Source organism: Actinia tenebrosa, unplaced genomic scaffold (genome assembly GCF_029948245.1).
Source record: "Actinia tenebrosa isolate PJP-AT-01 unplaced genomic scaffold, QUT_ActTen_1.0 PGA_scaffold0__85_contigs__length_37466705, whole genome shotgun sequence".
Taxonomy (NCBI): domain Eukaryota; kingdom Metazoa; phylum Cnidaria; class Anthozoa; order Actiniaria; family Actiniidae; genus Actinia; species Actinia tenebrosa.
Window position 1 is genome coordinate 33735476 of NW_028292569.1, and position 27994 is coordinate 33763469.

The 27994-nt window shown below is 43.1% G+C and overlaps 1 protein-coding gene across 1 annotated transcript; it reads left to right on the forward strand.

Moving 5' to 3' along the window:
- The first annotated feature begins 6 nt into the window (after window positions 1-6).
- Window positions 7-27991, forward strand: LOC116307395 (succinate--CoA ligase [ADP/GDP-forming] subunit alpha, mitochondrial). Its single transcript, XM_031717645.2, has 12 exons — window positions 7-59; window positions 4462-4583; window positions 5227-5343; window positions 5624-5767; window positions 5943-6011; window positions 6330-6387; window positions 7098-7181; window positions 7630-7707; window positions 7842-7982; window positions 8306-8355; window positions 8478-8549; window positions 27643-27991. Exons 1-12 carry the CDS (start codon window positions 29-31, stop codon window positions 27673-27675), a joined length of 999 nt encoding a protein of 332 aa, XP_031573505.2. The 5' UTR covers window positions 7-28; the 3' UTR covers window positions 27676-27991.
- Window positions 27992-27994: the final 3 nt, after the last annotated feature.

Below are 27994 nucleotides of genomic sequence, written 5' to 3' on the forward strand. Positions count from 1 at the left end.
GGTAAGCTGGCGAGGTTGTCTTTCCAAGATGGCGTTTCGTGTGGCTCTTCGCAGAATTGGTAAGATTTTTGCACAAAAATATACATTTTCTCCCACTCTTTCACTAAAATTACTGCAGTTTTGCATAGCTTGATCATCTTCTGTGGTATTAGGACCGTTTTTGCGAAAATATGTGGATTTTTTGCCAGCTTTTTTTGGTGATACGATCAACTGACCGGGCTTTATAAACCACGTATGCAAATCTTTGTACACGAGTACATTGTTTCCTTAGTTTTGAATCAAGCGATGGTTTCAAGCGTAATAATGATATAAACCTCTGCTAGTTACTATTCCAGGGTGCATAGAAATTATTCCCATGGTACTACGTTACGCAATATGCTATAGTGCATAATACTCTAGTCTGTACTACCTGGAGGGGGGTTGGTAACGTTACCTTGCATATAGGGGCGCCTTGCATATAGGGGCGCCTTGCATATAGGGGCGCCTTGCACATAGGGGCACTTTCCATAAAAGGCTATCGGTTGAATGATATATGATATGAATTGTATACTGATGCAAACTAAAACATAGAATATATCGAATAAGGTCGTGTGAATGTAAAAGATTGAAAAAATCAAACTAAAACATGTGCGATTTACAAGAGTCTATCCGTGTTTTGAGACCGGTTTTAGCGAGAGTGTTTAGCGATCACTGCCTGAATTAAAAGCACGTTAAATCTTGCAACAATCACGTATTCATGCAGGGGTTTATAAACATCTATTGACTCCTAGTGCTGGTTGTATTACATGATTCATTTACAAGGATCTCTTTTATCAAATATAAGCCGAAAGCGCCATTACAGACATAAACTTCATAAACCAGTCACGTAAATATATCAGAGAAATGTTGAAAACCAAATTCGAAAAATTAACTTTACTGCTATGAAACAAACACCGTAGTGATCTACAGGATTAAGTGGTATCAATGTGAAAGTTTCGAGAGAAATTGATTCATTATTGTAATCTAGGGGCGCCTACTTACGTTACCTTGCATATAGGGGCGCCTACTTACGTTACCTTGCATATAGGGGCGCCTACTTATGTTACCTTGCATATAGGGGCGCCTACTTAGGTTACCTTGCATATAGGGGCGCCTACTTACGTTACCTTGCATATAGGGGCGCCTACTTAGGTTACCTTGCATATAGGGGCGCCTACTTACGTTACCTTGCATATAGGGGCGCCTACTTAGGTTACCTTGCATATAGGGGCGCCTACTTACGTTACCTTGCATATAGGGGCGCCTACTTAGGTTACCTTGCATATAGGGGCGCCTACTTACGTTACCTTGCATATAGGGGCGCCTACTAACGTTACCTTGCATATAGGGGCGCCTACTTACGTTACCTTGCATATAGGGGCGCCTACTAACGTTACCTTGCATATAGGGGCGCCTACTTACGTTACCTTGCATATACTATACCACACACTCATTTCCCGTTTTTTACGAACATTTTCATAGAGGAATTACAGAGCGATAATACATGGCTGTTCTTAACGTCTTTTTTTTTTTTTGAGTAAGTTTGTTTTTGTTGATCTCCTTGAGGTCCTAACTTTCAAGTCTGCTTGTGTGCAATAAAAATCATTGTTATTCATGCACTCTTTCTCATTAAATTTCGTCGCGTACAATAAATAATTTATCAACACTGCTTACAGCCAGACAATTTTACTTGTGAAGCTAGCTGTATTTTCGCTTTCACTCGTAACATAATCCGGCTGTAATATCTAATCATGATAATCTATAATAATAATATAATAATAATAAGCTTTATTTGTATAGCGTCTATATCAATAATTGTTCTAGGCGCTTTACAATCGATGATAATAATCCATATTATAATATATAATATATATAATGTAATCTATTATTATTATACATCTTTATCGTAAATGTTCAAGTCCTCGACCGTTTTATAACACGGGGTTGATATCATGATCAATATTTGTACTATCCTCTATTTATTCTTTATGGGACGCCCGATGTGTACATGGCGGTAACGCACTTTCTTAAAAGCAGTCAAATGAAACGAAGCAAAAGCAATCAAAGTAATAAAGGGAGTATCGGTTTTATTTTTAAAGATCCATGAAGAATATCAATTAATAAAAACGCCACGAAATGTTTGCCCAGTAAACGAAGAGGTTTTATTTTGTTAAACTCAAAAATGATACGATCCTATGATATTTAATTTATGTGTGTTTACCTCACCAGTTGCTCAGACCGCTTACTCTCATGAAACAGGATGTATCTTGTGAACGTCAACTTTGAAACAAAAGAATTTGACAATTTTTGATCTAAATTTGATTCATTCAATGTTTTCCGCCGCCCAATATGACGTACGTTTATAACTCGCACGAGAGACCGCAACAAGAGCAACAAGAAGGAGAGGGATTATTGAGCGATGTAGCTGGGAATTCATTGTTTTTTACGGTAAAGGCAGATATGGCAAAGCATTTACTTTTCACTCCAAATCACTGTAATGAAACAAAAACGTCCAGTAGTTTGTAATTACTTCCTTTATAATCTAATTGCTTGCTCTCTAATCTACCCGGCGCCACAATAACCTGTTCCTTTGCAAGGCGGCAGAGCCTCTATGAAAGCTCTGCTAAGAGAAAAAAAAACCCCGAAGAATGCAGCTTGCGGGAGATGCCTTGACGTTTCAATAAACGAACTATAAATATCAATTATTCAGCTTCACGGAATACCCATGATCAGTAATAACGGCACCACAATTTGACTCTCTTGGGAATGCTTGCAACCATCAATATGCAAGGTAACCTAAGTAGGCGCCCCTATATGCAAGGTAACGTAAGTAGGCGCCCCTATATGCAAGGTAACCTAAGTAGGCGCCCCTATATGCAAGGTAACGTAAGTAGGCGCCCCTATATGCAAGGTAACCTAAGTAGGCGCCCCTATATGCAAGGTAACATAAGTAGGCGCCCCTATATGCAAGGTAACGTAAGTAGGCGCCCCTATATGCAAGGTAACGTAAGTAGGCGCCCCTAGATTACAATAATGAATCAATTTCTCTCGAAACTTTCACATTGATACCACTTAATCCTGTAGATCACTACGGTGTTTGTTTCATAGCAGTAAAGTTAATTTTTCGAATTTGGTTTTCAACATTTCTCTGATATATTTACGTGACTGGTTTATGAAGTTTATGTCTGTAATGGCGCTTTCGGCTTATATTTGATAAAAGAGATCCTTGTAAATGAATCATGTAATACAACCAGCACTAGGAGTCAATAGATGTTTATAAACCCCTGCATGAATACGTGATTGTTGCAAGATTTAACGTGCTTTTAATTCAGGCAGTGATCGCTAAACACTCTCGCTAAAACCGGTCTCAAAACACGGATAGACTCTTGTAAATCGCACATGTTTTAGTTTGATTTTTTCAATCTTTTACATTCACACGACCTTATTCGATATATTCTATGTTTTAGTTTGCATCAGTATACAATTCATATCATATATCATTCAACCGATAGCCTTTTATGGAAAGTGCCCCTATATGCAAGGCGCCCCTATATGCAAGGCGCCCCTATATGCAAGGTAACGTTACCAACACTGCTGACTACCTGTACTACTGTACTGATTTACATGTCTGGATGCAGGTTGCTGTAGCTACAAAAATCACCAAGGCTTAAGCCCTTCAGAGAGCTTTGAATATTTTTGTATAAAAGAACAGGAATCATATTTAAAGCATTATACCAGGAGTGATGTTCTTACAACTTTTTTTAGTTTAAAGTTAGGAATAAATAATGAGCCTCACAATACCAAATTTACGTTTAAATTTCCTGAAGTTGTCAATAAACAATATGGATTGCAGGGCTAAAGTCAGTGTCTGTCTGAATGCCTCTAACAAGGATGGTCCTCTTGACTGGTCACATTGACTGGTCACATATCGATTTGGCTGGTCATCATGTGCGGCCATTAGGCAGTCATTATTTTTAGTGCTGGTTTGTCTCTCACTGGCATCTTAATTTTAGATTTGGCATAAAAATTCTAGTAGTTATAGTATACCAAAATGCAATTTTCGGAGTTTGAGGAGAGCCAACTTTTGTTTTAATAGTCCAGTTGTGAGTTCCAAATTACTGCTGTGTTTCTTGATTACAGTCTTATTTACTCAGGCTTAGCCTCAAATCATTGTCTAATTACTCGCAAATACCAATGGTAAAGTAAAGAATGCACAACTTCAACAATACGGGCACTTTGAAACTCGACGGACCTTGACTGGAACACGTGAATATTCTTCATAAAATCAACGCTAAGCCTGAGTAAATGATCTGTAATCAAGAAACACAGCGCTAATTTGGAACTCGAAAAGGGTCTATTGCTTCCATTTTCTTGTGTGCTGGCAATGCAATAGAATCTAAAATTGCTTAAATCTCACTGCCACTCCATCTGATTGATGTCCAGGTGCTAATATAGAACAGCTTGGTATTCGTCATGTTAGTGATAACCTCTATAACAACACTAGAAGTCATCTCATGATTAACAAGGACACAAGAGTCATCTGCCAGGGATTCACAGGAAAGCAGGTAACACATTAAGCATGTACATGAGAATATATAAATTATATATTTGTTGTAATGTTATCTAAGTGAACTGATCCTCAAAGTATATCAAGCAACTTATGCAGCTGTAAATTGCATAATTGCATCTTGAATGGAATTCCAGCACATGCCCTGGCGATTCCACATTCAACATTACACATGCAATTGCTAAAATGATGTAACTTAGTTAGCCAGGTCATTTTCATCTAGGCCTGAACGCCAGATGTCAAAAAATGTTGTAACCAGCTCCTGAAACTTGTATGTTTGTCAACTAAAATATCAAAAATTTTCAATTTCGAACCGGACCGTCTTTTCCTTTTAAGTTCTGGCTAACAAGTTTTTATGAGACTGCAAGTTAAAACATGTCTTGATTTTTGATGTTCTTGCCTAGACGCAAAGGATGGTAAGGCTGCATAGAGAACCTCACAGGTTTTATAATTCCAATAAACAAGGTCCCTGAAAGATGATTTAAATTTCTTGTGGAGTGAGGAAAATTGGAAAGCATGGAGACAACCTCTTGAAGTGCAATGTATAAGAGAAAACAAACAGAATCCCCATCATACAGCGGCAACTCTCTATTGGATCCCTTTTTCTAGGTTTTCATTGGATTTTGCTCTTTTTTCTCCAGGGTACTTTTCACAGCCAGCAGTCAATTGAGTATGGTACTAACATGGTTGGTGGTGTGTCTCCTGGTAAAGGTGGAAACACTCATCTTGGGCTTCCTGTATTCAATACTGTTAAAGAGGTAAACCATGAGCACTACACTCTAATTCAAGCTTCGCATTCATTGAAATTAACCAATCTGCAAAAGTTATCATTAATAAATAATTCGATGGTTTAGACTGGGTGGTGTGTCTGTTGTATATACCAATATTGTCAGAAATTGGTTGGTCAGTTTGTGCTAAGATTGGCTGTTAGGTTGTTGCATCTCCACCCAGAGTGTTTTTTGTTGTTGTGAATATGATAAACACAATAAACAGAGGCTGACAAGTCATTCTTAGTCTCACTTTATATATTAAACCCAGGCCAAAGAAGAGACAGGAGCTGATGCTTCAGTAATATACGTCCCACCTCCATTTGCCGCTGATGCTATACATGAAGCTATTGAAGCTGAAATTGGTCTTATAGTTTGCATTACAGAAGGGATACCACAACAAGATATGGTCAAGGTAGAGTTAATTTCAATTGATCGATTTATAAAACCGTTACTCAATCTTACACACAAGTTATTAGTTGATATGCATACCTTACAGTAGCTACCTCGAAAGACCAGTGAATTGAATAAAAGAATTGAGAATAATTGAAAGTGGTATTGAAACATGTTTTCCTTTGTATTATGACCAGATAAAGCATCGGCTTGTTAGACAAGGCAAGACACGTATGATTGGCCCTAACTGTCCTGGAATCATTAAGGTAATAGAAATCTCTGTTTGATTTTGACATGAGTTTGACACAGTGTAATTGGTGTGGCATCCCTTCTCATGACAAAATAAGGTACAAAAGACATTGTTATGACAAAAGAAATTTGTTCAAGACAGCCAAGGACAAAAGAAATGACTGCCATGTTGATATAATGAAAGACACTAAATCTCAACCAGCATGGTGACTATGATGTCATATGCTCAGCAAGAATCATATGCAAAATTGATTACAGTGATGAGGATGATTAGTATACCATGATTACATTTTATTATTCAAACAGTCTCATATTCTTTTATTTGTGCATTTCAGCCTGGTGCCTGTAAAATCGGTATCATGCCAGGGCATATCCATCAACCAGGAATTATTGGTGAGCATTACCTACATGTGTCGTGACACTTCTGCTGATAGTGCAGCAATCCTGTAAATACACTTTCCATCAAGGCAATAGATCATTGATCCTTGTAAGACCATGTAGCTTCAGCTTTGAATACTCTAAAACAGAGAATTGATAGATAGAGCTGGGGGAAACACTGATGTTAAATAAGGCTTTTTAACTTGCCACTCAAGAATAAGTGACTTAAATATCAAAATGATTACTCCTTGGGAAATTAACAAATGGAATGGGGAATTTACATGTATATCCAAAATGATTTGGACATTTTGTTGATATAACTGATGTGTATAAGGCCAAACAAAAAAATAAGTGTGTTTCCTGTTGCATGAGAAAAATAATTGAAGTCGGTAGGTACTGATAAAACAGTGGAAATGAGCTTACTGGGAACCCTGTGGTGCATTTGTGAATGAAAAAAATATTAGGCACAGCAAAAATCGGCAAGAAAATTAGGGTTGGTCACGCAAAAGGAAACACACAAAATTTTTTGTTTGGCCTCATATGAACTGTATGTTTGCACAAATGTGACATATTTGTACTTTAAAAAATTGGTGTTCCTATTATCCAGTTTTAGCAGTCCAGAGAATTTTTTGATTCTGTTAATATTTGTAAATTGGGCAGCATTTAGACCTATTACATAATATTGATCTGTAATGTTTGTAAATATGTTAAACTTTTTACTGTAGGTATTGTGTCCAGGTCAGGTACTTTGACATATGAAGCTGTACATCAAACAACACTAACTGGACTTGGCCAGACACTTTGTGTAGGTTAGTAAGTTCCCTCAAGCATCTCCGTGCATCTTTTTAGACTCCACAGAAAGAAAACTGTGTTGAAGAAAATGAATTCAAGAGAAGACATTTTTGAAGTTATGGTCTTCATTGTCATTGTACTTGTTTGCAGTGTTAAATACATATATAGATTTCAATTGGTGATTTAGAGGTTAACCACAGCCCAGGCCTTTGTACAGTATCACCCTTTTCACAAGCAGGGACCATAGAGAGAAGAGCCTGGAGTGCCATAGGCCCTCCACTTGCATGTACACACAAACAAGTCTCAGCCCCCCAGACTTTAATTTCGTACATGCTAGTCTACTATATTTTCATATCTTAGCCCCCCTCTATTTCTTAGACTGCTCCTGAGTCCTTGATAAGGGTAGTTTCATCTTCAGGGTCACACAATGCTTAATCAACATGTTATTGCATTATTGTGCTACAGGAATTGGAGGAGATCCATTCAATGGAACAAATTTTGTAGATTGCTTGGAGGTGTTCCTAAATGACCCTGAAACAAAAGGTACAATTTTACAAACAACAAAGGCTGATATTAACTCCTATAGTAAAATTATCATATTTTTATGTGTGTTTAGATAGGATATTCTTTGTGGCTTTTTGGTATTTTCATTTGATATGTGTGTTTCTTGTGTACAGGTATTATTCTTATTGGTGAAATTGGAGGTGGAGCAGAAGAGAGAGCTGCCGAATACCTACTAGAACACAACCAGGGTGATAATGCTAAGCCAGTTGTGTCATTTATTGCTGGTATTACTGCACCTCCTGGAAGAAGAATGGGTAAGTTCGACATGTACCAACCACCCTTAGAAGAACCAGCAGCACTGAAGATTCTGTTAATTTTAATTAAAAAACCATTATTGTGTAAAGTATTCTGGGCTCCTGACACTTCACATCCTGCTTGTCCATGTGATTGAAATGAATTTCATGCAAAAGGAGGAAGACCTTCAGCTTTAGGAGACTTACTCTAGAAAGTAAACCACCCCTGGATTTCATCCACTCCCCCTTCCCCACCCCCTCCCCCTCTCTACCTCCTACGCACTAATAATAAAAGAAAAAATATAATCTCGTTATAAAATTTATTTTCTTATTGTGATGTACAGGACATGCAGGAGCTATTATCGCTGGAGGCCGAGGAGGAGCTGAACACAAAGTAAGAATACATTAGCAAAACTTTTGTGTATACTGTATAACATAAAGTATAATATATAAAGTATAATATATAAAGTATAATATATGATATATATGATTTCTTTTCTCTTCTGTTTGCTTTAGATTCAATCTTTGAAAGATGCTGGTGTCGAAGTGACAATGTCACCTGCACAGATGGGATCAACCATGAAAAAGGTTTGTCAAAGCCTAGTTTACACACCATCTACTCCTGTGCTTTATACTTGGGTTGGATGGTTTTTCATTTTTCTTCATCTCAGACATGTCCAGATGTGGCACATTTTCTCATGTTTTGGCTTCAATCAATCAATCCATCATCATATCATCTTTTCCCTTTAGTCAGGTTTCTTGCTTTGGGAGTTTCTGTTTGGAAAGGGCTGGGAATCTCATCTCTAGCAGTCACATAAAGTCAGTTGTTGGAAGTGCAGTCTGACTTAGCAGCAGCAGTAAGGGGGACTCGCGGTCACCATTCGGAATCGCCCGGGGATTACCTGCCCCCACGTAACGGCGCCGGCCGCGGGAATTATTCGAGCCAACTCTACGGACTTTTAGGCAAATATCCGATTTGTCCACTTTACCCGTACCCAACCCGTAGGCAGTAAGGGGGACTCGCGGTCAATGTCAAAGATTTACGGGTTTTACAGGCGGTTTAAGGAAGGCGCCGGCAGCGGGAAATACCCGCGCGACAAGTCCTTACTGCTGCTGTGTTGGGAATCAAAGATATCGCAAACGGAGGTTAAGATATCCTTTACATATAGATGGACACCATCACAAGCATTCGAAATAAAACTGTGCGCCGACTGCGAACTCAGGTGTTGGATCGCCTGGATGCTGACTTTGCCTTCACAACATTTATGGAGGGAGATACGGACGAGACGATGACAGAAGAAAGGGCTGAAAGAATAATTAACTTAATACCCGAAGGTAACTACCGGTTGGAGCTAACGTTCATAAAGTATTTAGACGGCGAGTGGATGATAGAAAAGGGGCGCAATCCTATCAGGGCGTCTGGTAAGAAGGACCTGTTTGTCTTAAACGAAAACACACGCCCGGGAGCATTGGTAGGAATAGACATGCTGTTCTACGAGGTTGCTTACCCTGTTACCGTAGTCATTTACGGTGCGTACAAGATAAAGACGCCAGACGTTAAGAAGTTGAAACCGATGCGACATCCCGGTAATTGCGTAGGGAAGTTAGTAAGAGAGTTCTTTGAAGACTCCTCTCGGGGCGGTAAACTGACTTTAAAGAGAAGAGAAGCCATCAGGAAATGGGAAAAAGATACTAATAGGACCGGAGGGTCGATAGACAACATCAAGAAGTTAGAAACGGCGCTGGAGAGGCGAATCCATGTGAAAGATATCACCGACGGCTTTATTTACTCCGGAACACACAAATATGGGGGCCGTGGTGCGCCTATAGTCATCTACCAGCACAATGGGCACGCCTGGCGCGAACTGCGATTCCCAAGAAAGAAGGAAACGAAGGTCTATAAGAATTCTCCATTGGCAGAGTTAATCCATGAGAATTCCATTTGGTTGATGGATTCAGAAGGAAGTCAGTTTATGACGCAAGACGGCACTTTGTATCGACCCGAAATTGAACAACAGCGCATTCAAAGCGCCTGTGAGACCTTAGGGGAAGACTTCTCTGACGAGGTCCTTAGCAGTCGCAGCTTGGACTTCTTAGCCGCAAAGAAAAGAAATGGATGGAAACCTACCCCAAAAGAGTTCGGAGACATAGCCAAAGCCTGCGTAGAACACGGTCACGGTGGTCTGTGGAACATGGAATACGACGAAGACCAATACGTGTCTTTGGATATGAAACACTGTTACCCTGCAAGCTTTAAAGGTCTAGGAGATTGTAAGGAATATTACGACCGTTACGGACATCCAGACTCCCAATTCTTCCGTGTGTCTCTAGATGGTCACTACGACTCCCCGGCAACGGGGTTTGTACGATTGACCTCTTGGAAATTAGCGTCGGGCCTGCATCCAATAATCTATGCGTGGTACGGAAAGCACCTGCAGGAGAAAGAATGGATACCGGTGCCCTTATTGAAGTTCTTTGAAGAGCGTAAGCTGCTCGAATACACAGCGCATGAAGCCATACTTTGTCACAGCGCCTTCACGCAATGGTTACCGGAGCATAACCCCACAGCGCGTGTGGTCATAGGTAAATTCACGCAGGGCGCAAAAGAAGGTGAAAAACATATGCAGCGGCGCCTGATAACGGACGAAGGCGAGTTAAGCTTCCTTATGAAGCGCGCACATGACCAAGGAACGATGGTGTCCGTGGAGAAATGGGATTATTTCATAGAAGCCGAGCAGAGAGAACGTAAGTGGAATGCTTTGTGTTACTACCAGGACCATCGACCGCAGTATTACCATCTGCGTGCCAGCATGCTCGCATATGCGCACATTAACCTTCTCGCGATGTTACTGCGGTTTGACAAAGAGGACGTTCCCCGTGTAGCTACGGATTCCTTGTACGTAAAGCCCGAAGTGTTAGAAAAGATGAAGGAATTCTACACCGACGACGAACTCGCAGAAAGTGGTCAATGGCGTGTCAAAGATGAAGAAATAAAAGCTTGGAGGGCACGCGTAGAATATCACGGCGAGCACACCCAGGGCACCGTAGCGCCTACCAAAGAGCCTCTACCTTCAGTTGCGGACCCTATTTCCTACCAACGCTTCTCTTACCTCTACGGTACGGGAGGCAGCGGTAAGACGACGCGTGTGTTAGAACTCTTTCCTAAGATAAAGGTGCTAACGCCAACGCATCGTTTGGAAAGAGAACTCTGCGAAATGGGCCACGACGCGCAGACCTACCACAGCTTCTTCCGTTGGAATGGCCAAAAGTGGGTGCCGGAAGCTATCCACGACGTACCACCAGTGATACTTTGGGATGAGATTTGCACCGTACCTTTGGAAATCCTGCAGGAGTTCGTAGAATTCCTCCGTGGAAAGTGTCAAGTGATATTCGCCGGAGATCCCTGCCAGCCTCCTCCAATAGCCGGAGAGATGCCCCACGAATGGCTAAAAGATTTCGTAGACCATGCGGAGGAAATTAACGCCGACTACCGCAGCAAGGATCAAATAAGAAACCTGAAAGCGGAATTAAGGGGCCTTAGTGACGCCGACCAATGCAAGACACTGCGCAAACGTGTACGAGCGAAGAAATACGAGGACTTCCTTTACACATGGCATCCAAAGGATCTGGTGCTGAGCAGCAAACGCGCAGCACAGTCTCGTATACAAAAGGATTTGCTAAATATACACCGAGAGCGCTTCCCTACGCATCCCGTACCTGTTTGCTACAAACCCCACGACACCCGCATGCAAAAAAGAGACGTCTGGGTACCTGGTACCGACATCCAACTGCAGAACGCAGTAACGCATGACAAAGCCTGGGTACCCATAGAAAAGGTGGAAAAAATAACCTCCCATCCAGATTGGCGTTTAGGTTACTGCATGACGGTCCACAGCGCGCAAGGGCTTACCATAAAAGAAACGCTGTGGATCATAGACCAGCGGCTGTGTTGGAGCAACCTTATCTACACCGCCGTAAGCCGCGTAGAATATGCCAAACAGTTAAAAAGAGCCTGGGAGCCGCAACTGCGTTACGACCGCACCCCAGAAGGCATAGCAAAGGAGAACATTGCCAAGAAACTCCTTCGCTACAAAAGACACGACGAAGAAAAGAGTACGGATCCCCGCTATGCGGGGGTCAAATTCGACTTATGCGTGGACGACGTCTATAAGAAAGGGGCAAGGTGTGCCAAATGTAACATACCTCTACTATGGAGGTTTGACCCAAATGACGATCAGCAGTTCTCCGTGGATCATATCAACAACAAGCGCGGGCATTGCAGAGGCAACGTAAGACTGACATGCCTAGAGTGCAATCGGGCGCGTGGAGCAGCACTACTCTGAGTCTTTGGGGACTATGAGCAGCTCTTCCTTGACAAATCCACGACTTGGGCCATCTAGGTAATACAACACGGGTTGCCCTTCCTTGGTGACGGACTTCGAAATCTCATACGTTTCCAGGGACCAGTTAGGATCCGTGGCTCTCTTACTGCCACCTTCGAGTTCCCCCGGCTGATAGAGGTATCTGACCACTATGTTGCGGGGGAGCTTTTTTTCCTTCAGTCCGACCGCCCTCGAACTTCTGACGTAGGACTTGTGTTCCACGTGTTTCTTTTTTATGGCATCCCTGGGTTTTATTCCCGTAGCCCTGGCCGCCTCGTTGTTCAAAGCCGCGACGACCTGGGGGAGCCTCTGAGTCCATTCCCTGTTGCGTTTGGAGGGATCTTCCAGCTCTTTCCAATACTGGTATCCAAAGAGACGCTCGGCCAGGGTCTTATTGAATCTTTCAACGATGCTCTGACCCCTGTGGTACTCAGCTTCGGCTCTCCTAATCTTAGTGTCGTGGTCTTTCAGGGTCTTAGTAACCACGCCCATGAACTCCGTCCCCGCATCCACTTGCAGCAGCTTGGGCCATTTCAAGACGCGCTTATAAATCCTACCTAGGGCTTCTGCAACTTCCCCAGAATCCTTGCTGGTTATGGGTTCGGCGTCCTTGTATCTGCTTGCGATATCAACTACGGTCAAAGCGTATCTATAGGTCTTTTTTCTCACCTTGTCGTGCGGTAAGAAGAGCAAATCCGCCTGATGAACTTCATTGGGGGCATTTACGGTGAAGCTGGGCCTGGGAATGTACTTGGGCACGGGAAGATAAACCTGCCAGAGGGTTTGTTTTTTCAACCAGTTCTTAGCCGTTTCTTCTGATACCCTGGCCGCGGTCGCGAGTTTCTTGATGGCCGACGCTCCTTTCCAATAGCCTTCAGGCCCATAGTAAATCCTTTTAAGTTTGTCCTCTACGCGGCCCATTATATGAATTCCAAAACGAGATTGATCTTTCGCCCGTTGAAATCCACCGTCTTTCCGTCCACCTTAATGGCGATGTTTATGCTTTCTACCAAATGAGACAAGTCATAGCTCAAAGAAATGGGAGTGTATTCTTCTGAGTCAAATGGATTACCTTTGGGCAGAAACTTGGACATAAGAGAAGACTTTTCTCCATTGTTGTAACTATGGACTAAATCGCAATAGACTTCGTAAGAGGATGCGACTTTCCATTTTACGTCATGTGTACTGCCGCTATTTATCGTGGTACTAGTAAGGACCAGGAGTTCTACCAATGAACTGTCCTTTAGATTGGCACTCCCACTATTTTTCTTGAATTTCATTTCATGGGGTAATCCTGTGGTAAGAGTATATCCATGCTTTGCTAGCTCCTTAGCCAGTGTTATAGGGGCGTAATGGGAATCTGGTATTTTTGGTTTGGTGCCGGAAGTTCCGATGACAAAGCCATTAATTAAATTATACCAAGAATTGTACAAAGAGCAACTAACCAACCGAACCTTACAGGCTTTGATGGGGGGATTCAGATAAGTGGTAAAGTCATTCTTGTCGCTCTCCAAAAAGACAATCATTATATTCTAGGCGCCAAAGCGCCAAGCTTAGACTAAATACGCCAAAGCCACGCCTCCTGCCAGCCCTGCGACTCCTACGAAGACCAACTCACTATCTTTTTGTTTCTTAGAAGGCTGGTAGTAATTCTTAAACTGAGGCTTTCTTAACCCCGTCAATGCCGCGGGGTGTGCTTGCGCATAGAGCTTAAAGGCGTAGTCTGTGTTTTCGAAGTTCTTATCCGCCTGCATCTTGTCTTGGTAGTTCTTGTCCAACCAATCCCTGTAAGCTTGTCTTCTTTCATTCCAAGCCGCCACGTCTCGCTGATATTTCTCCAGCGCTAAATCATGCCTTTTCCTTTCGGCGGCTAAATCTCCGCTTTTGTCGCCTCTAACTAATCTATCCAAATACTGACCACCATAATTAGCTCCAGTGAATGCTAAAGCTGCAATAACTCCACCTGCGACCACGCTAGCCATTATATATTAGAAAATCACAGGGATTTTCACGAGTTACACCGTAGGGAGGTACTTTTCCTTCCGTAGGTAATCCTTTACCATGATAGCCCCGCCTACGGCAGCGGTCATCTTAGCAAAATTAGCGAAGCTCTTGCTTGGGTCTTCAGTAAAGTCTTCTTTGAGTACTTTCTTACCTACCCAACCAATACCCGCAACGATAATAATAATAATAATAATAATATTTATTTATAAAGCGCAAATACAAATCTGTTCTAAGCGCTAGTAAACAAACGACAAAGACAACGACAAAATAAAATAATTTACAAAGAATATGCTAATTTGAAGAGATAAGTTTTAAGTTCAGTTTTGAATGAGGCAAGACTTGATGCATTTCGGAGAGATATTGGAAGTGAGTTCCAGAGTTCAGGAGCAGCCACAGAGAAGGAGCGATGACCATAAGATTTAAGATTATAAGAATGTGCTGATAGAAGAACTTGTGATGCAGAACGAAGATTACGGTTCGGTTTATACACTGAAATGAGTTCCCGGATATAGATAGGAGATTGGCCATGAAGAGCTTTAAAAGTAAGTAATAGGATTTTATATTTGATTCTAGATTCAATTGGTAGCCAATGCAGATTAACGAGGATAGGTGTAATGTGGTCATGTTTATGGGAAAGAGTGATTATTCTGGCAGCAGCATTCTGTACAGATTGTAGTTTATCTAAGAGTTTGTTTGGTAAGCCAAAGAGCAGAGAGTTACAGTTGTCGAGTTTGGAGGATATGAACGCGTGGACGAGAGTTTCAGTTGTTTTCAAAGAGATGTATTTTCTTATTTTAGCAATGTTTCTGAGATGATAAAAAGAAGACTTGCAAATATTATTCACATGACGAACCAAAGTAAGATGCGTATCAAATATGACACCAATGTTCCGAGCATGCATTGAGGGCATTATCACATCAGAACCAAATTGAAGAGAAGGAAGAGTTAACTGTGGGCTGTGCTTTGAAGAAAATAACAGGAATTCAGTTTTGCCTTTATTTAGTTTCAATTTATTTGTAGTCATCCAAGCATCAATATCAGATAGACAGTTTTCAATCAGATTCATGGAATCATTAAGGGACAAATCATCATTACAGGAGAAAGGAATATATAACGATGGAAGTAATGATAGCTGCTTCTTCAACAGTTTTCAATAACGCGGTTGACATTATATTACAGAGTGAGAAGGTTATTACTCCATCACGGGTATTTTGCTTCTAGGCTCCTGCACGGGTGCGTGATATGTTGGCGGCTCCCACTTTACTTTTGGCTTCGTAGCCCGCCATTGTAAGTAGAGGCTGCCTGCTGCTATGATGACTCCTAACGCGCCGATGACGTACCCAGGATTAATAAAGGATTCCTCTTCTTTTTCCTCCACCTTTTCCTCTTTCTTTGCTTTGTTCTTCCTGTTCATCTCCGCGAGCTTCTTCCCCGCCGCGACTCTGCCTGGAGATTTAGCCTTGGTAATCTTCTGCTCCTCTTGGGGCTGCTCTACCTTCGACTCTGGTTCACTCATTTATATCTAAGGACTTGAAGGACTTGATAAGTACTTGAGAATGACTTAAGTAAGTACTTAAGGACGACTTGACTAAGTACTTGAGGACGACTTGACTAAGTACTTGAGGCGACCTGGGTAATTCCTGAGGACGACTTGACTAAGTGATCAGGTACCTCAGCAAGTGCCGCCTGGAAGACCTTTTCAACGTCCCTGTCCTTCTTAAAGTCCTTCCAAGATGTCGTAAGTTCCTTCAAGTCGACGTGCTGAGCTACGTGAAGTGCTGCAGAGGCGACTGCCATTAACTTACCGCACTTCAAAGACAACCACCCGCAGGTTATCTTAAGTTCTTGGGCGATGACATAGTCCTCGCTTATGTCCTTCCGCAGTTGCTCCACGTCGTCTATGGGCAGCGCAAGTCCAAGCAATTTAGTCGCAAGTCGGATGGCGGAGTCTGCTACGGCGTCGGTGGTCTTACTTGCAAGGGCGGCCTCATACCTTTTATGGAACTTCTTAACCTCCTCTTCTGACAACTTATTAACCTGCTCATGGGTAAGTTCCTTGCCTATCATTTCTTTGCACTTCCCAGATGACACAAGGATGTTGAGTTGTTCCTTAAGGTTACTTTCGTCTAACTGCGCGGGGACTTCATCTAAGAGCTGCTCAATGTCCATATACATTAGGAATCATAGATTCCAACCGTGTAGGGAAACCTCAAAGAGAAGATCATCTTGGAATGTTGGTGCGTCTTTAAATGCCGCATGTATTCGTGTAACTGTTCCTTGGATATCTCACCGCCGTAGTCGCTTAAGATGGTTTCCAGGTCAGACTTACTTGGAGTATAAAATACTACGAGAGAGCCTATGTTTTCCCTGAAGGGCTTAGAGACGCTGGTAAGCTGCTGCGAGAGCAACCAAACGCTGATATTGTCGTGTCTACCGCTAAAGGCGAGCTTAACGAGCTCGGAGGTGCGTCTTTTTACGTCGTCCCCGCAGGCGATGTCATCCAGTATGAGCAAGGTTTGCGTATCTTTAGGGAATTGTTTGTGCCAGAACTTCAAATGGCTGGATAACTCGTTAGGGTCTAAGATATCTACGAAGAAGTCGTCGTCTTTCACTCCTATGCCCGTCCAGGTGCGGTTATTCACGTAGGTGGGGCAAAGCAGCACGATGTAGTCGAAGCGGTATCTAAAGGGTCCTAATAGCTGCTCTACCACGAACTGGGTCTTTCCGCAGCCGGTGGGTCCTACTATCAGAGCGTTACAAGGCATGTGATCTGGGTTCATTTATATTTAAACTTATTCGCTAAAATATATGGAGCCAGTGGAAGCAGTGCAAAGAATTGTCGCCGACGCAAAAGATAAAAGAGACACCATAGAAATGCAAAGGGAGGAGATAGACCGGTTAAAAGAGCGCGTGCAGGAGTTGTACGATGAAATGTGTGGTCTGAAGCGCGCGGAACGGTTTGGCGCGCTGATAACGATGGCAACGTGGGCTAAGGAGTCCGTTAAGGACTTCATGCGATATCCCCTGTAGAATGTTGACAATAAGGTTAAATCTTTGTTAAGGATGCCTGGAAACTATTTAAAAAGTGTCTTAGAATGTTAAGAATAAGGTTAAATCTTTGTTAAGTCGCCCATAAGCTATTCCAAAAAATGCCTCAGAATGTTAACAATAAGGTTAAATCTTTGTTAAGTATATGTGGAAACTATTCCAAAAAATGCCTCAGAATGTTGACAATAAGGTTAAATCTTTGTTAAGTATATGTGGAAACTATTTAAAAAGTGTCTCAGAATGTTGACAATAAGGTTAAATCTTTGTTAAGTATATGTGGAAACTATTTAAAAAGTGTCTCAGAATGTTGACAATAAGGTTAAATCTTTGTTAAGGATGTTAAATGGAGGCTAAGATACTGTTAAGTATATATGGACTGTTTGATGTGTAAAAAGGTGTTCAGCACCAAACAAAGACTGCAATACCATGTTCGGCATGGAGTTTGCACGAAGAAGCCAATTAGTAAGGTTTGTAAGGATTGCGGTAAGGAATTCAGCACCATTCAAAAGATGCAACAACATCAGGATAAACGCATTTGTGGGCTTTGTAAGGACTGTAATAAGGAATTCCCCAACCCCTTTGAAATGCAGCAGCATCTGAAAAGGGGCGTCTGTAATCGAACCAGACAGTGTAGTTTCTGTAATAAGATACTTAGTAGTCGTCAACGTTTACAGACGCACCGGAGAACGCATGAAGTGAATTATAGGTTTCTCTCCCGCGCTTACGACTTGGAAGGCGTGGATTGCTACCAATGTGCGGATTTGATGTGTCGCTGCCCGCATAAAGAGGATTACTTAAGGAATCGCATAGATTACCATAAGAAGATAGTCCGTACTTTCCCCTCTTTTGAACGCGCCGAAGGCGTTCCGTGGACTAAAAGGGAGTATTGGAGGCAGGAGTGCGATCGTTGTGGTTGTGTTAGAGAAGAGGAACATATCTTCAACTGTCTTAACAAAGATTTAACCTAAACGTCAACATTCTGAGACACTCTTTGAAATAGTTTCCAGGCATCCTTAACAAAGATTTAACCTTATTGTCAACATTCTGAGACACTTTTTGAAATAGTTTCTGGGGGCCTTTAATAGTAAAGCAGGGTTTGTGCAAAGAGTCTCAAATCCTGATCTTATTTTTCTTGTTGTTTGTTAGGGATCAACAAAACAACAATAAAAATAAGGACCCCTTTTAAAGGTATATGCTAGCCTACGCAGCCGCCTTCTTAGGAGGATTCATAATCGCCCTTTCAATATATGGACTGTATTACATGCGAACTACCAAGCGACTGCATAATCCCTGAAACCCCCGCAATTCGTGAGGAGAAAAAATACACCTGCCTTCATTGTGGCAGTGCATTCCTTGAAGGATCCTTTGTGGGGCATTGGTGCTCCGCGGATCCTAAAGCGCAGCGGACTTTAGCAGACGCGCTTAACTACAAAGAGGAGATGGAGTGACTCTTCTTTCAATGTCAAACTTCCATCGGCCATTTACCTTACCATAGCTGCGTAAGTGGGTGAATTCCTCGCCCTGAATTACGTACCGCACGCAATCCGGCGCCCAAAGGGAATATTCCTTGCCTTCTAAGTCTTTGAGGACTAACCGTAAACGGTCGATGTCTTCGAAGACGACGTAATTTTTTATTTCGTATGCTTTACCGCAAATCAGGTCACGCCAGTGTATTTGGTTGACGATCATTATATCTATGAAATATTCTTAAATGCGTTGCCCTTGTCTCCGTAGTCTTGAAGCGTTTGCAGCACCACCGACAGGGAATACGGATGCCTTCCGCGTAGTTGCTAAGGGCACGACAGATGACGTCATAATCGTTGCTAACCATGGTCAGGTAACCATTCGCGTCATACTGCGAAATTATCTTGCGTTGGTCTGCGGAGAGTATGCCATTTCCTTTCGGCGTCTTTAATTCGATGCAAAGCCCTTCATACCTTAAATGCGCGTTCAGTATTAAGAGGTCGGGTTGACCCCTTTGATAACCCTTCTGCCAGCATTTTATGCGTTTGCTGTCAGAATCCTGCAATTCCCCTAAGCCGGGCGCTATGAGCATCTGTGGGTAGAAGCGGCGTATGTAGTCCACGACTTTCTTATGCAGGTCAAACTCATTTTCCATTTTGAAGACTAACTTGTTAGGACTATCGAACCGCCTTTCTATTTCATACTTACCTGTCTTTCTCAATGCGGGAAGAACGTCCTCGAGGACCCAATCCTGGAATGTCTCTGCCGTTGGCATCTTAGAGCTAAATATTAGTTGATACAACCCAGATTCGGTTACGTAAAGGGAATTAGGCTGTGAATACGAGGGGAGGCGATTCACCTCCACTCTAAGTTCGCTAAGCTTTACCTTATACTTTTCACGAACATGCACCTTAATTGCATCTTTTGGGCGTTCGTAACCCAACGCCAGCGCCACTTCCTTTGCTTTGAAGTATAGTTTATCGCCTTGCACTATGCATTGCAGTTTGGTTTCGTTGTTTTCGAATACGCGAAGCATTATATACCAACGATATTTTTTTATCAAAAGGATGAGCGAGTGGATCAATAGGCAACGCTCTTTAGCTGATTCATTTCCACGCTTAACTGCGCGTCAGACACGACGAAGACGTAGCAGTTTATCTTATCGCCGTCGCCCGCACTGGCGTTTTTGGTGCGTTTGATCTCCAATGTTATGCCATCCTGCGTATTTACTAGACGTAAACCCTGACCATGTAGGTCTTCGTCGTTAATGGTGCGCATGTCAATCCACAGCGCATACTTATCCTTAAAGAATTCCTCGGGGCTAATTTGGTCGCCAAACTTGCGCATGGCCTCCCTGTACACGTCTGCGGGCTTTATCCCCTGGGAGTAGACCTTGTTTGGAACGCCGTTTATGTTCACGCCGACGTTAGTAATGTTGGGGTTGTGAAAGGCCTCGGAGTCGCGCTTACCGGCTTCGTAGGGTTTGGCAAACACCAGCATCAGCCCCGTAAGACTTCTTCGGGGGAGGTTAATACTTTGGTTGATAACCTCATCCGTCTTATCCAGGAAGCTGAACGTCTTATACATCACCACGTGGTCGTAAAGGAATGCCTTGCCGGAGCTGTATTCCATGCCAGCGCTACGGGCCAGTTCTTCGCTGTACACGGTCTCATACTGCAGCTCTAAGTTGGTGATGGAATAGGGATCCACGGCTCCACTAATTGCGCTGTCCATGCCTCCTATGACGTTCGTAGTGTCCGCCAATGTTACTTCAAACTGTAACTCGGATAACTGTCTGGGGTAGTACACGCCATGATTCGTAATCACTTCAAAGTCCAAAGGGATAACGTACTTGCTACCATAGGCGGTCTTTACCCTTGTTGCGTCTGCTACTGCGGTTGCTCCGCTGGAGTCCGTAGGCGCCGGGTTGGTATCGCTGCGAAGCTTACGAAGGATAACGCTTCCAATTCCCTGCTCTATTTTTTGTGCACGGTCGAAGGCTGTTAGCCACAGATCCTTATACGTGGTGTACAAATCGTACCTATTCAAATCCAAGAGGGATTCCCCTGCGAACTTGATTCTCATCTTAGAGACGAGGTTCCTACCCACATTATTGACGGTATAGCGCTTGTCCTTGGTGCTTGGTTGTATTGCTAGGTCGAACCTTAAAGCCAGGGTGCCAGGAACTAAGACTAGGTTATCCGTTAGACGGGGCACGCCCACGTACAGGGTTTCTCCTGGCTTTGCGCTAGAAGGTGTGAATGTAACCCGGTGAAAGGTGCGTTCTGCTTTCAGCCCGCCAACCTGCTTAGGTAATACGTTGGGGTTTAACTTTGAGCTTATCATATATAATGGAAGTAGAAGGAACAGACCCCGACTTCGATCCCACCACTGAGGAAGGTCAGGCTGATATCAACGACGGTGACGAAGAACCGCTGCTTCCCACCCAACAACCTGACGATTCCCTAAGGAATAGAATTGCAAAGGCCCTAAGACATCCCAAAGCACACGAGTACACGTTTCCGCGTGAGCACATAGAGCTTCAAAACATGGGCGAGCCGGAAGCAGCCGCGCGGGAAACCGTAGAGTGGGCAATGCAAGAGCTAACGCAGCGTTATTCCCGTTTCGATGCTGACGACGTAAGGCTCACAGAACGCGGAAACAAAGTCCTCATAAGCGTTCAAGACCTGAGATTTCCTGACAAAGACCGCTGGACGAAACCACAACCCCTCTTTGATGAGAATGGTGACGTTAGGGGTGACGTCACAAGATTAAAAGGCTTCCAAGTGGCTACCCGGAGCGCTTTAGAGCGGCTGGAGACCCTGAACGAAAAGGTCGCGCTAGAAAAACGCGCTATCGAACTGCAAAAAACGTTAAAAGAAAGGGAGGAAGAATACGCAAAGCAAACTCAGCTAATTGTCGATACCGAAAAAAAGTTCGGTAACGAAAGAATGGTAGAAATGAGGAACCAGTTGGATAAAGCTTTGCGCGAAAGGGATAAAGCACAAAGGGACTTGGAGGAGGCTAAAGGCTCAGGCGCCTCGGTGGACGCGCTGCGGGAAACGTTGGAAGAAAGGGAGGAGGAATACATGAAGCAAAACCAACGACTCACCGACGCACATAGGAGGGAAGTCGAATTTAAAAATCAAGAAATAAGTGAGCTGGTAGACCAAAGAACCAAAATTCGTCGCGAAAGAAACCAAGCCCAAAGGGCTCTTAACCTTGCCCTGCAGGAGTTGGACTTAACAAGAGACGACGCTAAGGACCTACAAACTACCATAGCTGGCTCTTTGGTGGAAAGGCGGCGGTTAATGGCTGAAATCAATACTAAGGAGGAACAAATCCGGCAAAGAGATCAGGCCATCGAAGACCTGGAGGGGCAAATAGAGCGGCAGCAAGAAGTAATCGAGGACCAAGCTCGCTCCGAAGAAGAAAGGGAGGCCGCCCAAAGGGAAGTAGATACGCTTGAAATACGCCTTGCGGAATTACAGGCGCAAAAGGAAAAACTGGAAAAGGAGCTGGGGCTTACCACCAAGGAAAAGGTAAAAAGAGCCCTTTTGAAGTATGGCGTTCCGCTGGCGTTTGCGGTTGCTATTAGCACCGTAGTAGGAGTTATCCTATCCACGCTTAAGGCTACAGGCGCGGGCGTAAAGAAATTAGGCAATGGGCTGACGGACTTGGGAAAAAAGATGGCAGCCGGTCTTCCTGGGCTGCTGGGTTCGGTTGTTTCCTTGGCACTTAGGGCCGGCGGAGAACTGCTAAAGTTTGTGGGTAACAACATTTGGATCTTGGTTGTCGCTATTGGGGTGGTCCTCCTGAAGAAGATGAAGGGTTGATCTTATCCTTGTGTATTACTGGTGGCTTATCGTCGTCAGGCGCCCGAGGCGTCCTCGACTGGGGATAAGTAAAGATAGTATTCGCACCGCCTTGATAATTTGGTAGTAGGGGTATGGCAGTCATGGTGCTAATGGTCTTATGATTCCAAACAGCATCCGGCAAGCCACCATTTTGCGTTATGGCATTAAATACGACAAAGCCTTTACTATTGGGATTACCTGGGAAGTTATCGCTGGGGCGAACTTGAAGCTTTGCATATTGACAATTAACTACCATGTGAAAAGTTACCGGCTGTTGGTTTTCCCTGGTAGCAAGCACACCTTCAAACGTAAAGTGTGATGGGTGCCTCTTATTTATCTTTTTCCTATATGGTAATAATGTGGTGTTGGCCTCATCTACGATTCTAAGTCCAAGATTACAGCTATTCCATAGGTTAACGTTAATGGTGCACATAACTAATCCCAAGCCCCCAACCTTTACCCACACCCCGGTATCGTACCACTTATCCCCCTGGTAGTACTCCTCCCCTAAGTAATGAAAAAACCAATCTTCCTTCGCGTGTGGGTTCATATATTTAAAGACTAAGCACCGTTAAAGTGCTAATGGTTGCGTGATTATAAACCGTATCTCTCTGATTTTCTATACTATTTATGCAAACGCTCCCGGTGTCATCTACTCTTATCTGCAGCTTTACCTTCCCATGGCAATCGGCGACCATGTGGAAAGTCCAAACCGATAGATTTTCGGCGCTGCCGGGGTTGGGCTCTACGGAGAAATGCGCAGGCTCCCTGTTGTTTGTCTTATTTCTCATAGGCTGCAGTACGCCATTCTCATCCAGGAACCTAAAGCCGACGTTGGCATGGCTGCTCGTGCCAATGCAAATACTACAAAGGATTAACTTCTTTCCTGAGTAGTTCAAATTCACGGACATGCCCGTGACATCAACCCAAGATGCCTGGGTGTATTTTTTTCTCGCCTGTGTAAGTCGTATAAACACAATCTACTCCAGCTACGTAGGGGTTGTTCATCGCCATATATAATAGCTCAGACCAATGCTCGCAGCTGCTAAGCCGGCCTTTAGTAAGTTATGGTCATATTTCTCAGGTATCGCAGGCATAACCTTCTTTGATGGTTTCTTAACTACGGGTAGCTTCGTTTCGTGTGACTTTTTTGGCTTCTCTACGAAGTGAGGAATGTTCCTAAGAGTGTCAGAGTTCACGTCGTTCACCCCAAACTTCATATCCTTAGTAGCTCGTTGAAGTTTGTTGTTGTATCCTACTACAGAGCCAGTATTTATAGATAAATTACTAGGCATTAACCAACAACCCGGGGCTACTGCATAGTCCAACCTTGCCTTAGAATTTTGTATAGCTAGTTGGTAACGCTGTACGCCCTTGCTAATGTCGCCCTCCAAGATCGAACTTTCGAATAAGACCAAGGCTTCGGCTCGCGTCTCTTCTGCGGCACCCGTATTCCCAATTATACTTGATCGGGTATTTACTTGGGCTCCAAGGATAGAATACACGTAAGCTTCTATGCTGCGGTTCAAACGGGCAAGGCCGGCTTTGGTTAGTCCTTTGCCTTCTGGGGGTATGAAATTAAGATATTGCTTCGTTTGCTCGTCGTTGGTAATCTTAATAATCAGTGGATTAGCTCCACCATACTTACCACCCTCGTCTTTGAACAGAGGTCCGTCTCTGACTTCCTTAGTGGTCTTGGCATTTGGTTCAAAGAAGGTGCTACTGTCGTGAGTTTCTTTATGATACCCAGTGTTCCATCGTAGATTCAATGCATGAACTTCCTTATCACTTAGCTCGTGTCCACCAATCCCCCAATAAGCCCAAATATGCCCCAAGCCATTGTTAGCACCGGCAGTACATCTAAAATCCTTCCCTACAACACCGAACTCCTTACAAAGCCTGTTATAGGCCGGAACGTTGTATTTATTATCTCTTGGATAAAACGTGGCATCTCCCGGCAATGCAGTAACGCCCATCTCATGCAGTATTCTTCTAACCGTGAAGTGAAAATGAAACATGAATATTGAATTCTTCATCAAGTTCGCGCTTACCCCACAGCCACTGGTGGCACACCAAACAGCAAAGTTCAACTGCTGCGGCCAATAACGCATGTTAGGACCACTTAACCATTCATGAGATTCCTTAGCGGTGGTATGAACAATGGGAACGTTTTTGAAGATATCTCGCACCTTTAACGGAAAGGAATGGTTGTTAGAGATCCGCATGTTCAACGTTAGGTCCAAGCTTGGATGTTCATTAAACGTAACTGCGGGTATCGGATAAGTACTGGTACCAAGCAATAATTCCTTTGACCAACCTTGCACGGGTTTAGGCTTAGGATGCTTCAGCTGAGGCGTAGGTTTCAAATCCTCATTGCTGTACATCCTAGAGCCGTTATAGTAAATCCCATCGGGTCTTCTTTCGAACTTACTAGGGTCTGCATGCGGAAAAATCTTCCTAAAGGCCCTCCAGTTCCAGTAATCCCGGTTGTCGTGATGTGGCTGCTCCTCAATATCATTCCCAAAAGCGTCGTACATTAGTATATATAATGGATGTTATACCATCAGCACCTCCACTTTATCCTGATCTACCCAAGGAGGGTCCTAACGAACTAAACGCAGAGAATTTCAGACTTAACAAAGCAAATTTAATCCTGGCTTACTTGGAAGGACAAGCAAAACACTACGAAAAAGTTAGGAAGAAATACGTCAGAGCCCGGAGTACGCTACATAAGATTGCGATAACTTCAGGATCCATATCCGTTGTGTTAACGGGCTCCGGCGTTGCTACTTCGCTTACTGGGCCGGGAATAATCGTTGGAGTTCCTTTGGCCGGCGTTGGGGCAGCCTGTGGTATTATTTCTGCTGTTGCTACGGGCATTATGAAACAGTTGTCAAGTAAAATATCCAAGCATGACACGACAATAGCTCTGTCAAGGGCTAAAGTAAATACAATTACCGATCTTGTCTCAAAGGCTTTGCGTGACAGAAAGATAGACGACGTAGAATTCTCGCTTATTCTGGCCGAAGAAGACAAATACGAGAAATTAAAGACGGACATAAGGAATAAAAAAACAGTCGTAAAAGATCTTTCCGAGGAATCTCGCAAAAAGATCTACCAAGAAGCGAAAGAAGAGCTTCAAAGAAAGCTTGCTCAGTAAACATCTGCTTCGAAAAGAGCGTGACGGGATTCTATTTACATATCGAACGTCAGTCTAGAAATTATGCAGATTAAATATAATATTTTTCACATACATAAGCGTCCAGATGTGTCTGGCGTTCGCTTGTGATCGTGGGACTTTGGAGCTGGGGAGGCCTAAAGTCCCGAGTTCAAGCCTCGCTGTAGACGCATTTGGACCGGTTGCTGTGAGTGAAAAAAAAGCCTCCCCACACTCACAGCAACCGTGGGGGGAGGGGTAGAAAGTGCGATTCAACCCCGCGATGGGGGGTTTCGCGATTGGAAAAGTCAGGGGGTGTCTCGGGACGCTGTCCGGAGTTCACCCTCTGGTGGGTCGTAAGAAAGATATATGTGTATGTACTAGAGGGCCTCTGGCGCGGGATGAAATAAGCCCCGTAAGCCCAAAATGCAAAAAACCCTACTGGGGATAGCTTGGTGTTCTGCGCGATGCATTCCCCAGTGGGGTTTCTGGCAAAATAAACGCCAGTTTTGCATTTTTATTTTCTCGGAATCCATCCTAACAGGGGGTGGTTGGGGTCAATTTCGTAAAATATTTCGTAGATTACGTCAGGATAATAAGGAATATCCTTATCCAGCCGACAAAACATCCACTCGGCTCTGCTCATATCAGAAACCTCGGGAATAGACTTACCGGTAATTTCAGACAAAAGATAGGGAATAGCTTTGTAATATTTCCCTAGCTTTAATTTTTTCAACGTTTTCCGTAGACTTTGCGGGGTTGTCTCTTCTAAGTGGTCTATGATTTTCTTCCTTACTTCGTCGCTTAAATATACCGGATGTAAACCTTGGATATGACTCATCCAGTCTCGGAAGTATTTTATTCTCTTGTATGGGGTCTTCTTACGACCTCCATTGGCGTAATACTGCTCTCTGGTAGCATTTGGTACGGCATTACGAATATTCTTACCACACTCGTAACACTGTGCTGACGTGTCGTCTTCTATTTGCATTTTTTTACCACAACACCAGAAACCCTTGGGCTTGGGTATGTTAACTTTGGATCTTAGGCAAATTATACAGAAGTCATTGGTGAACTTTTTACATTCATGCATATATAAGACAAATATTCCTAACATAGCAGCAACAAATAACAAGACACGGGTATTTCCCGCTGCCGGCGCCTTCCTTAAACCGCCTGTAAAACCCGTAAATCTTTGACATTGACCGCGAGTCCCCCTTACTGCCTACGGGTTGGGTACGGGTAAAGTGGACAAATCGGATATTTGCCTAAAAGTCCGTAGAGTTGGCTCGAATAATTCCCGCGGCCGGCGCCGTTACGTGGGGGCAGGTAATCCCCGGGCGATTCCGAATGGTGACCGCGAGTCCCCCTTACTGCTGCTGACTTGAATACAATAATATATTTATTGATGGAAACTTAATGCTACTAAATGTCTGGAATTTGTGGTCATTTTGCTCTAAGCTTACACTGGGTTGCATAGGTTCTCTCATTTCAGTGCTTCCCCTTTGGAGGTTTCGTTATAGACCTGCAAATGAAAAGGACTGGTTTGAGAGAGCTTCTGAAACCTAGGGTGAAGCCTGAGCAAAGAAACTCCTTGTTTCTTACAACCATCACTCCCTATAAGGGTCTCTTCCATGAAGTTCATACCACACATTACCTCAACTGGCATGTATTTTGATTTTTCATCTACTTAGATATAAGAGGTACCACCCTGTAGCCCAAGCCAAAAATAAGACTAATGACTGATAATATTTTTTTTAACATTTCAGCTTTACCAAGAACACTTGAATAAAGAAAAGTAATGTAATTTGATAACAAGATCATGCTGAAAAACCTATTCTAGTGTTGGTTGTGTTAATTTAGTGCAGTGCATTACATTAAGCTTTGAGGAGTTTTTTTAGGTCAAGGGAAAAGATGTTAAAAGCTTTTCATTATACTGGAAAAATATATTTTAAAGTTTTGTATAGGTCTGTTGATGTGTCAAATTATACTTAGTAATCTCTTATTATGTTGTTATGTGCTGTACAATATTAACACCTTGTGAAATTTTGAATCTAATGAACAATACGTCTAAGAAAGACTTATTAAAACTCTTAAATAAAAAGACTAAAATACTTATTG

What these genes read in the sequence shown, in the direction of transcription:
- LOC116307395 (XM_031717645.2), top strand. Translation starts at nt 29, where the DNA reads ATGGCGTTTCGTGTGGCTCTTCGCAGAATTG. An exon ending in ACCTCCTGGAAGAAGAATGG is followed by an intron (nt 7,983 to 8,305) that starts GTAAGTTCGACA and finishes TGTGATGTACAG; the next exon opens with GACATGCAGGAGCTATTATC. An exon ending in TGGGATCAACCATGAAAAAG is followed by an intron (nt 8,550 to 27,642) that starts GTTTGTCAAAGC and finishes TTAACATTTCAG; the next exon opens with CTTTACCAAGAACACTTGAA.